At 34.4% G+C, this 13001-nt stretch overlaps 1 protein-coding gene across 1 annotated transcript in view; it reads left to right on the plus strand.

The window, feature by feature from the left end:
- Positions 1 to 13001, plus strand: part of CFAP47 (cilia and flagella associated protein 47) — a 333438-nt gene that overhangs the window by 263562 nt on the left and 56875 nt on the right. Inside the window, 3 exon segments of the mRNA XM_045860609.1 lie at positions 729 to 837; positions 4443 to 4547; positions 9033 to 9189. Coding sequence (XP_045716565.1) covers positions 729 to 837; positions 4443 to 4547; positions 9033 to 9189 — 371 coding nt within the window.

A 13001-nucleotide genomic window follows, 5' to 3' on the forward strand; every position in this document is an offset into this window, starting at 1 on the left:
CTACGCTATGTTAACTTTTTTGCCTGGATGTAACAGTTATAAAATAATTGGCAAACATTGCTCCTAAAACTGGGATATGTTCCAGTACCCAATGCATAATACCACTGATGTCAAAAATAGAGAATCTGGGATGATCTCATTTAGCAAAATGTCATTAGTTCATAGGATTCTTATTTTGAAACTCATACAAGCCTCACTGCATTAGTTTCATAGGCCTGCCATAGCAAGTACCATAAACTGGGTGGCTTAAGACAACATAACTTTATTGTCTCAGAACTCTAGAGGCTAGAAGATTGAAATCAAGGTTTCAGCAGGACCATGCTTCTTCTGAGGCCAGGAAGGGAAAGAATCTTTCCTTGCCTCTTCTCTCTTCTGGTGCTTGCATGCAGTCCTTAGTTTTCCTTGCCTTGTGGATACATCACTCCAGTTCTCCATCTTCATGGCCATATGGCCACCTTCTCATGTGTCTTCATATCATCTGCATATGAGGACACCAGTCATACTGGAGTAAGGGCCACCCAATTCCAAAATGAGTATGACCTCATTTTAATGAATAATATCTTCAAGAACCCTATTTCCAAATAAGGTCACATTCTGAGGTGTTGGATGTTAGGACTTTAGCTTATCTTTTTGCAGGGTATAATTCAACCCATAATAGTCATCAAGTTTAGACGATTAACATTGAACAAGTTTACAAACAAGTATACTAACTTTCTTTTTCCTTCTAGGTACACCATTCAGACCATATCTTTAGTTAATCCTACACATGAAACCTTAAAATTGCAAGTAAGAAGCAGTAATCCTTTTAATTTTATCCTGGAAACTCACAAACCACCAGTAAGTATATTCAGAAAGTCAAGTATCCTATTACTATCAGAACATTTTTCTATTATGATTTTGAGACACTGTGGAATATTAGCATTTCAATTATTAATAAGATTTCAAATGTCTAAAATTTAAAAATGGAATTTATATCATTATAATATATATCCCCAATTTTAACTTATCCAAAAAACCCAAATAGAATGTTCATATAAATTTTTGACATTATATATGCTAGATTCATGTTCATTGTCACAAAACTGTAAATACACTGCTTTATTTCTAACCATTTTGGTAATCACCTTTTACAGTAGTTTCCTAGTAATATGATTTTGACTGAACAGTCATTCTGTGTTTCCAGGGTCCCAACAGTCCAGTTCTTTTCCACCCCATCGTGAGTCCCTGCCCACCACCTCTGCCCCACTTCTAGACAGTGCTGATCATTCACCCCTTTCTCCTCCTCTCTCAGCCCCACTTTCTCACTCTTTAGTCCCTGGCAAAGACTAGAGGCTGTCAATAGGCCTCAATCACTTCTCTCCTCCCCCACTAACAAAATAAGATCTGAAGGTTCAGCGTCACAATCTATGTTTCCAAAGCATGTATCATATAAGTCAGTGACTTAGGCTTTCAGATAAATTTCAGATCAATTTCTTTCAGATAAATTTCAAAATAACAATTGCAATAGATTATTCTCTTCAGAGGACCTCACAGTAAATCATGAAGCCCTACTCAGTAGATAGGTATTTAAATGAAGGGTTTTACTATTTGCCTTTTAAAGATTGCTAAAATATCTGCAAAGTGATTTCTTTATTTATATCTTAATACCTGCCTCTTGTCAATCACTCATTGCTAACTAATGATATCATAATGTGAAATTAATTATTAACTGTCATGTGTTAAATTAGATATCACTATTGGTAAAATTTATATATATAGTGTAATCTTTAAAAAGTTATGTTATAATATACACAAATGACTTAACACTATATTTTCCATACATTACAATGAAATGTTATATTCAAGATATAGTTTACAAATAACTGAAATTGTTCATAATCCTTTATATCACTACTTCTGCAGAAGAATATAAATTGTGGTCCAAGAGAAAATAAACACAATATATTGCAGATGCCAACCCATAATACATAATGAAGAATATGGACTCTGCTTTAATATTTCCAACTATGTCTTTTACTCCACTCATTTTTATACATTCATCAAATATTAAGTATGAAATAAGTTATTAACTTAAATATTATGAAATGACTCAAAAATAAATTTATAGATTACTAAATATAGTATTGTATACTATACAGCAAATTAGGAGAACTCATTAATGTTAATGATAGTAAATGGAAAGAATATCAGATATGTATATATAACTTTACTTATGGTTTTGGTACATATTACTCATGTTTACACACTAAGGATTTAAAAATATTGATTATTATCCATAAATGCTTCACTGAATAAGCACAGATTGATTACCAAGGCAAAGAATGATATAAAAACCTTGCTTCCCTCCAGTGGTATATTATAAAGAATTTTAAAAAGATACAGAAACTGAAAGAATAATACAGTGCACAGACTTTACTTTGTTTCTTATATTAATGGTTTGCCACATTTCTCTTTCTTCTCTCTGTTACATTTTTTCTTTAATCATTCAAGGTTTTGTTAATTTGAATTTTATTTTTTCAATTATAGTTTACTTTCAGTATGTATTGGTTTCAGGTGTACATCAGAGTGATTAGACAATCATGTACCTTACATAGTGGCCCACCCGATATATTCAGTAACCATCTGTCACTATACATAGTTGTTGCAATATTATTGATTATATTCCCCATGCTGTACTTTCTTCACGTCTTTTTTTTATAATTACCAATTTGTACATCTTAATCCCTTCACTGTTCAATTTGAAAGTGAGTTATATAATGCCTTTTCAACACTAAATACTTCAGTTTATATCTCTTAAGTCTGTATTAATCTCCAATATCATCTAATATCCTGTTCAAATTTCAGTTTTCTGACCTGCCACAACTCTTACCCTCTTCAACTAGGATCCAGTGTAAGCTCACACATTGGAATTAGTTATCATCATGGCACTTGTAATGAAATGTTTTTAAGTTTCAAAAAGTCCTATATTTAACATAATATACATGTGTGGGTGGATGTGTATCTACACACACACACACACACACACACACACACACACGATATCTCATTATACTAAACCAGTAGGTTTACTTCAGTTAAATTTCAACCAGTGGTGTTTATTGTTCTTTCCTTGAGAACATGGGAAATGCATTTTTCAGTAAATTTTAGGTGGAAATAAAGGAATTTCATTGAATTACTGCTTCATTGTATATACTACCTCAATGTTCACCACTTGTCTCTGACATATATTTACAGGAGGAATTTGAAGGCAGAAAGGTTAAAATAACTTAAGCCTCATGTTTAGCAAGTGGTACTACTAGAATTAAAACCAAATTTAATCAAGTATTTCATGTTTTCCCAATGAAATAGATTGCTTACTTCATATATATGTATCTCCTTCCTATATAGAGAGAGAAACTTTTTTCATATTTGCTAAATATGAAGAATATATGAAATACAACTTTTTCATTGATACTCAAATTAATTTATACTCCTTAAATGTGCATTAGTTAATAATCTCAAAATATTCAAGGTATCAGACAACTGTCTGAGATAAAAAATATTGGCTATAGATAAAGCACACATACATAATATGGATGTAACACAGTTCTAAATATATAATTAAGTCTGTATTTATATTTCCTTGTCATTCAAGTTCATTTAGAAACAACTGCTGTATTTAACAAAGATTGAATGGCACTGCTAACTTACAATTTTACTTTTTCAAAAGTTATCTGGCAAAATTAATTTGTGAAAAAATAGTTGATGTTGTTTTTAGATATGTGCCACTCATTCTATTATTCTATATGTGTCACTATTAAATATTTTATCATTCACAGTGTAGCATTTTCATTACATGGTGTTCTCAAGTCCTCAATATATTGTGGTAAAGTTTCTGGCTCATGATCTCTAAAGAAGTAACAAACTAATACTGTTCAGAATCAAGTTATTCTAAGAAGTCACACCTTGAGTGTGTATGGGATAGGACAAGGAGGAAAACATCATGTCACACTAAAGAAACATGACTTACATCTATGCCTAGAATCACTTCATTTCTTTTGACATCACCAAGGCTACACATTACATTCTCAGTGTTTGCCTTTATCTTAGAATGAACAATACTGTGTAGGTTCTTAAACACAACGCACATCTCTATTATGGGAGGCTGGAACTCAGATTAAAAAGTTAATTTTGATTTCCTTATTTAGAGTGAGTGACTACATGAGGTCATTGTCTGGGGAAAGGACATGGCATGAGCAATACTAAACACTGTGTATCACTGGTCATTTTACTGATATTCATCAAGCAGGCATAGCAGGCATACTGAGATTGGAGAAGTATACAAGGCAACACATTAATCCCACAAACATCAACCCAGCATTTATGTAGAACACAAAGATGCTGACTCAAGCAAAAGTATTGATTGTCTTGCTTCTCTTTAACTTCTTTGTAAATTTACACAGCTGATCATACCTCCTAACTGCACCGAAGAGGTACCTGTCCGCTATCGTCCTTCTGTTCTTGGCAGAACTGGTCAGCAAGCTTCCATTATCTTCCAATGTGCTCAGGTATAATTCAGTATTCTTAGGCCAAGTCAAGTTAATTAGATTTTAAAGTCAAAAATAAGTAAATGTTATTCATCCATTTGACATTTTTGCAAGCAGAACAAGCTTATTGTAAACTAGTAATTAAACTTTTGGAAATATAGTATGCAGTGTGCATGTATGGGCATCAAAAAAGACATTTTTAAATCCTTAGATTGCTTGAATGAAGGAGAATATACACCCAGATTTTCAAACATATGAATTTTAATGTAAATGCCAAATTGCTGGCATGTATGTTAATTTTCTGACTTGGGTTTCACTACTCAAATTTTCATGAACTTAAATACAAATTGCTGAAAATATAATCTTGCAACTGTATTACTTTTTCACTCTTTCATGTGTGTAGCATTCTTGAATAATAATAATAATTTTAAAAAACAACAATGGTTAATCATTTTGAAGCATCTCTAAGCTTGCTGCATGACTTTTGTAGAATTATTTCAGTTTATTCTCACCACAGTCCCAAGGTAAAAGGATTATCAAGCCCATTTTACAGATCAGGAAACTAAGACACAGAAATGAAGATCAGGTTGCTAGTAAGAGGTTGAATGCAGACCTGAACCCAGGACGTCTGGCCTCAACCTATTTTCATGACTATTTTTACAGCTACCTACAGATTGCCAATTGATTATAGCTCTCTTAACACCAATGGAAAGTTTACAGAACTGTTTACTTTATTATTATTTTGTCATTCTTCAAGTGCTGCTAGGGAGGAAAGTAAGTGGAGATAGGAACTTTAAATCCCAAGGGCACCAAGGAGCCTACCATCTGAGAAACAGTGGAATCACATATAATATAGGGGTCCCAGTGTCAGTGCAAGACTTGTGGGTGACTGAGATGTCCTCTTTTCTAAGGTGTAATTAGAACACAATGTGTAATTCACCTTTAGAACAAAAATTTAAGGCTATTAAATTTCCTCTGTGATTACTGTCTTATACATGACGTGAAACAATATTATGGAAGTATGCATGCCCCAAAAACATTAAAGGAAAACAAATAGTAATCCTTTCATACAGTGTAGATTATATTCTTTTACAGAAATATAATGTAATAGAATTACATTACTGAAATACAATTATTTCAGCTTATTCTCACCACAGTCCCAAGGTAAAAGGATTACCAAGCCCATTTTACAGATCAGGAAACTAAGACACAGAAATGAAGATCAGGTTGCTAGTAAGGAACCTGATTTAAAACAAGGCACAGTTTTAAATCATTGCTTCATAAGAGGGTTAGCCCCTTCATCTGAATTATTGGGGACAATGTAGTTGCTTGCATTTTAGATGGAAATTATGTGTATTCAAGGATATGGCACGTTAGCAAGACAATGACCAGTTCTCCATCTTAATAGGTTTAGAAAGTCCTAGCCTAGGCATTGAATGTGAAATTCTTAATCCAACACAAATAACTCAAACAAGTAAGTAAGCAACTCAAACGTTTTATAAAATCAGTCTTTACATTGGTGCTTGATCTCAGTCACTCTAAGCATCTCCTTCCATGTTGTAGCAAATCTCCAAGGATTCATCGGTGGTTAGAGTTCAATCCAACCATTCATTCATCCTTTCAGCAACAAGGGTCTGACCCCTTCAAACTTTTTAATGTATTACCCTAACCTTTCTGATGTTTTTGCCTTTCCTTTTTCTTTTTTGCCTTAATTGTTTCCTCTCTGAATCATTTGCATCTTCCTTTTTAATTTAATTCATCCAGTCACCATCCTTTGCCAGCAAAACCTGTTCATCCTAAAGTATTCATTGAATGACCTTTTGAAAATACAGTACACATACTGTATGTGTAGGCATCTGATTAAGATATATTTTAAAATAAAATTTTAGGGTTTACTTTCTCTAAGGCTAAGAGTTTCCAATATCTTTAACCATCAGGGAAACACTCCCATAGATTTCTGTCTCTGTCTTGATTTTCACCAATACAGGGTCTAGCACAAATAATGCCCTTTTTCTATTATAAAACTTTTTATCACAAAATCATTGGCATGTCATTCTGTATCATAACAATATCGCACTCAAGCACACCACATGACATTTTAGGTGAAATGTTCAAATTAAAAGTATAAATTATTACACCCATATTATTACCGTAGCAACCACACTCAAGCAGGCGTTACTTCTACCAGACCCTGTAAACTTGAACTGACATGTACAGCTGAATAGCTGATTCAGATAAAATCTGGTAATGGCAATTATTACAGGAGAAGCTTGAATTATTTCTGATTGTTACACTTTGCTGAACTTAAGGAAATTGCTATAGTTTTTAATTTACTGCATGGGTTTCTGATTTGGATCCATGCACAGGATCCATTGTAAAAAACCCAACTAAATTTAGACTAAAGTCGTTTGTGCAGATTTTGAATCCTAAGATTAATTTGGTTAGGATATCACAATTATGTATGTCCTGAAACTCATACTATGCTACCAGATGCTGTAAATGAGGTTGTGTTAACTGCATATCAGAATAAGAGGAATGGTGGTAAGCAGCTAATATGGCAGTCGGGCCTTCTAAGATTTTTTTCTTGGTTTTCAGTTGTTTCATTTTTATTTTTGAATAGTTTCCATTATTTATTTCATGTGTACTTTATTGTGTGACTCGCTGCATCTAAAGGTCAGAATAGCAAAAACGAAGGTGAGAAGACAGAGTCCAAGTGGTTTTATCACCCAGCATGAGTCTGTGATCCTGCAGCCTGTGCCTGGGGAAAACTTGGTTGATTCTTAGCCAGCTCTAAAGCCCTCGAGCTCTGCTCTGCAGGCAGAACAGTTTGATTGTCTTTTACCTCCACTTGTTTTATTTTTCAGAAACAATGGAATTGGATCTTTAAAGGTTTTTTGTTTTGTTTTGTTTTGTTATTCACTGTTGTCTCCTTTCAAAGAAGTTTAAGAAAAAGATGGGCTAAAAATGTTATTTTTATAAAGTCACAGAGGCAGAAGTGAACTATAGAAGACCTGGGCTCAGGAAACAAGTTAGAGACAAAAGGGCCCTTGGAGCTTAGGACAAAGAGAGAGGCAAGGAAAATTTGCTTGGGGGAAGGGGGGTTAGGCACAGGCATGCTACATAGAGAGAGCAGCCACTTATTTTTGTAATGCACAATTTTTGAGATACTTTGAAATTTCTCTTTCTGAGCCCAAGAGTATGATTTAAGCAATGCCAGGGCAAGTATTGTTTACTAGTGCCCCATAATGGTAGGATGGATATGATTTAAATTAGAAGCACTAGTATTCCAGGACATTTGGCAAAAACATGAAAGTATGACCTTCTGGTTTTTGTACTTTGGCTCATTCCCGGTGGTTCAAAGTAATCTTATTTCTTTCATCTAGGATTAATTTAATTGAGTAGCCAAAATGTAAGTAATTTACATAAAACAGTTCTTAATTTAATTGAACCCAGTCAGCCAATTACATGTAATTAAATTAGGACATCTTAAGTGAAAATATAGTGAACTGACATTATTCAAGTAGAATCTCGAACTAAAAGTAATGCAGTCATTTGAAGATATAATATGCAGATACACTTGCCCTTGTTTCTCTCTACTCAGAGGCAGCATTGTATGCACTTCCTCTCACCACCCCATTGTGCTTTGGAACAATCTTAAAGCAAGTGTCCCTCCTCTTACTGGATTTTAGGTTTGGAAACATCTGGGTAGTTTGAGAGATTATAAACGAGGCTGTTGCATTTGTTGGTTTTTATTTAATTACCTCTTCATTTATTTACAACATTAGTAAAACATTCGGTGCCCAACTGAGTCACAGTCTATTGTGCTTTTGGGGGACTTTTATTCTAAATGAATACAAAGGGAATATTTCAAACAGAGCTTTGCAGGCTTGTGAAACATAGATATGAACAATGGCCACATTCGATCTCCTTTACTTGGTTTTTGAGCCATGATTTCCTATCTTGGGATAACAGAATCTACAGTGTCCTAGATGGTGGGGATAAATAATATAAATAACAGTTGTACACACTGCCCTTCAGTGGGACGTCATTCTGTGCCTCACCCTCTTTGCCTTCATGTGATAGTGATAACTATATGAATTTCACCTGAAATTCACCCTAGGATTTTGGAAACTTCATGCGGTTTATAGTATCTAGTTTGTTAGACAAGTTGACTTTTAAAAAAATCCTTGAGCATAAATGCAAGGTTTCTATTAAGATATCTCTTTAATGCTGCTATAAATAACCTTATATGCATTGAAATGTTGACTATTTGAATATTGCTCTTGAGCTGTCCTTTTTATCAGTGTAAAAACACATGGATTGATTTTTTCAACAAAATCAAAAGAAATTTTGAAAAGGAAGAAAAGATAAAACAAGGCATGTTAAATATTAACAACGAGACTTTTTTTATCTGCCAAAATTTGTACACATATTGCATTTATTAAGTGTTGCAAATAAATGTATACACGTATGATATACATGTTATGAATGTTTATCTTTAAACAGTTTAAAGAATGGAAGTTCCTCCTTTCTGGAGTAGGACTGTTTCCCCAGCCGCTTGAAGTAGAAACAATGACCACGTTCCTTAATAGAGTGGCAATCACTGTTATAACTTTCGAAAATCCCACCAAGGAAAATGTTTTTGTCGATGCCCTACTAACAAGTAAGTTGTATTTCTTATACTTTACCTATGTTATTTTTAAATTATTAATCAAATGTATTTTATCATAGACTCAATGCATTAGAGAGGTGGTGGTCACGTTAGAGATCCATTAGCTCAACAGCATCATTTTATAAAAGAAAAAACAAGGTGTGGAAGATGAGGTACCTTGGCTGAAATCACAGCATGTACCTGGTGGAGCCAGAATCAAGAATTAGAAATCTACGTAACAAGTCAAGTTCTTCTAATTTTATCTATGAAGCCAAAAATGTAAATTAGTAGATTTGTAAGATTCTAATAATAATTATTCAAATATGCCAATGCTTATTCCTTAGAAGTTCATAGAAATTCTAGTGTTCTGATAGTGTTTCCTTTCCCCATTTTCTTTATAAATAGCATATTTGGATTTGGATTAAATGTTGGCTGTAATCAGGCCTGTTCTTTTTTTCCTGTCATATTGACAGTGCATGTTTTGCAATTCAATGATTTGGAATTTTTGGTCACTTTTTATTAAATGGTAAATAATATGGGTCTGAAATAGAAATCAATTCATTACGAGTTTTGTCAAACACATTTTAAATCTAGTATTAGGCACTACTAATTTAACAGTAAAAATGAAGATGTTTATACCAATCAGCACAATATATTAGTTTTACAAGTATCAACTTTCATTTTGTAGGTTGAGAAATATAAATAAAGTACTGTATTGAGTTATTGTTTACTTACTTAATTATGATTGTGGTGTTCACTAGCAGTAAAATAACAAAGTATACAATATAGCAGTGTTATAAGTTAATCATACCTATGGAGCATGGAGAGGTACCACTTAGTGCATTTGATTTTACATGTTAGACTAGTTTATGAAAATCTTATTCCTGGAAGTCCTCTGAATCTTGAGTCAAGTACCTCCAGAGTTGAATAAATATCGATGTTAAGTATGTAGTGATCATTGTATATTTTTTAAAGTTTTTAAAAAGATTTTATTTATTTACTTTTAGAAAGGGGTAGGGAGGGAGAAAGAGAGGGAAACATCAATGTGTTGTTGCCTCTGGCGCACCCCCTACTGGGGACCTGGCCTGTAACCCAGGCATGTTCCCTGACTGGGAATCGAACCATTGTCCCTTTGGTTTACAGACCCACACTCAGTCCATTGAGCCACACCAGCCAAGGTGATCATTGTATATTGCCATTCAGGGTGCACGTAACTTTATATATAGAAAGAGAGATAAATAGGCCTAAGAAAAAGTCCAACACTGTCAAAATCTCTCCCAAATTCACACAATCAGCTATTTCAATATTTGAATTAACAAATAAACAAAACTGGGACATTTGAGAATGGTAGGTAGGGAAGTTGGAGTATCAAATATATAACAGTCTCTTTATGCCTTAGTTCCTCTGTTTTCCAATCCAGGATCCAATCAGGGATTTCCAACCAAGTCCAACTGCATTTGGTTATCAGATCTCTTAAATATTATTTAATCTAAAGGTCCCCTCCTACCTGGTTCTGTCTTTTATGATATTGACATTTTTAAGAGTCCAGGCCAGTTGTCTTCTAGAATATTGCATATTGAGGATTTCCTTGATTGTTTCTTCATTATTCAATTCAAACTAAACATTGTGGTGAGAATATCACACAAGAGATTTTGTGTACTTATCATTGCAATACATCAGAAGGCACCAAATGTTAGTCCCATTATTAGGGATATTAAGTTTAATCACTTGGTTACGGCTGTGCCTGCCAGACTGTTATATCATAAAGGTCATCTTTTCCTCTCAGTATCAATTAGGTCTATTATCTTCACTGATTTTATTAGCTGGAATTATACATACATGCATATACACACATGTTTACATATATGTGCATACATATATAATATGTATATGATTACATATATATGATGTGTGTGTGCATATACAATTGAGAGAGAGAGACTTTTTTCCTCCCCTTCACTCAACTCTTTTTTTTTAGTATGAGTATTGACTCATGGATCTTTTTTTATCTTTTACATCTCAGCTTTTCTTGTTTCCAAATACCCATCACATTGTCACATTTGATTATAGAACATTCAGTGTATAAAATGTGTGGGGATCTAACCTGAGAAGGCACAAGGTTTGTGACCTTGGGCTTCTTTTGGGGGACTTCTCTAACTGTTAACACACCGGAGGACGTACAAGGTCATCTCTATTGTTGCCTCTAGCAAGGAATCGTACAATTCTTTGATCAGTGAAGGAGTATTGTCTGATGGTGCACTCTTTATTCAGGGAAGACCACTTGCTCTCTTTATTTAAAAGCGTCACTATCATCCTGGCCTGGTAGCTAAGTTGGTTAGACTATTATCCCTATATGACAAGGTTGCAGGTTCGATCCACCAGTCAGGAAAGGCACGTACAAAAATTAACCAATGTATGTGTAAATAAGTGGAGCAACAAATCGATGTTTCTCTGTCTCTCTCCCTCTTCCCCACCACCCTTCCTCCCTCTCTCCCTCCCTCCCTCTCTCTTAAAAATTAATAAAAAAGTATGGTTATCACTATGTTTCTGGGTAATGAATGTTCTTCAGTTTGGAAAAACAAAACAAAATATTAACAGAAATGACTTTAACACCCATCTCTTTCTTTTGTGGATTTCTCTGTGACCAGATGTAGTAGGACCTTAGGGCTTTTTGTAAAAGCAATTTAAAGGAACTAGAGCTAATATTTGTACAAATTCAAAGCTCTTACATCAACAGAAAAGAATAATATCTCATTCCTTTTCCTTTTTACTGTTGCATTGAGGACAGTTGCACTCATTTGCTGAGGTTTTTGACTTACAGCCAATTTGTATTGGCTTTGAGAAGATATTTAAAGAGCAGTGTCAGGGCAGACTGGTGACAGACAGCTCAGGACTCTCCCTTTCTTCCCTTCGTCTTTCTGTTATTAGTTCCCTGTGGTCAAAGGAACACAATCTGTACGACTTGAGTTATTTTAATTTGTTGAGGTTTGTTCTGTGACCCAAGATATGGTCTGTCTTGCTCAATATCCCATAGGAGCTTGAAACAGACATGTGTCCTGCTGTTTCATGGAGTATTCTACTACATAGATTATTTAAATTCTGTCACTTCATTTGGTTTTTTGAGTCTTCTATATCCGTGCAGATTTTGTGATGAGTAGGCCTCTCAGCTGCTGAGAGGGGGGTTGTTAAAGCACACAATTGTGCCGGTGCATTTGTTGATTTCTCCTTTCAGCTCTATGGATTTGTGCTTTATGTAAGTGGAGGCTCTCTTGCCTGTTATAGATGCATTAGGATTGTGTGTCTTCCTGGTGAATCAATATTTTATAATTATGTCATTCCCCTCTTTGTCTCTAGTAATTTTCTTTTCTCTGAACTTTACTTTTATAATGTTAATGTAGCAATTTCTGTTTTTTAAAAATTAACATTTGTATGATACATCTTTTTTTTCTTTCAAATTACCTGTCATTAAATTTGAAACAGTTTCTTGTTGACAGAACACTGTTGGACCATGCTTTCTTTATATATTTACTTGCTTGCTTGCTTGCTTATTTACTTGCTGATTTTCTTCCTTCTTCCCTCCCTTCCTCCCTCCCTTCCTTCCTTCCTTCCATCAGCTCTACCCTACCTTTACCCTCTCAGCCTGCTGTCCCAGGGAGAGAATTGGAATGCTGCCTGTTTCTACTAAACAAGTGGTAGAAGAAAGCCCCTCCCCCCTTTTTTGTCTCCCCTGTTTCCTGATCTGGGCTGGGGGTTTCTACAGTGCCTTGTCCAGTATATATGGAAGGTGCTATGGAAACCTGGGAACTCACCACTATGTCATTCCT

This window comes from Phyllostomus hastatus, unplaced genomic scaffold, assembly GCF_019186645.2.
Source record: "Phyllostomus hastatus isolate PE091 unplaced genomic scaffold, TTU_PhHast_1.1 phas_scaffold_200, whole genome shotgun sequence".
NCBI lineage: Eukaryota > Metazoa > Chordata > Mammalia > Chiroptera > Phyllostomidae > Phyllostomus > Phyllostomus hastatus.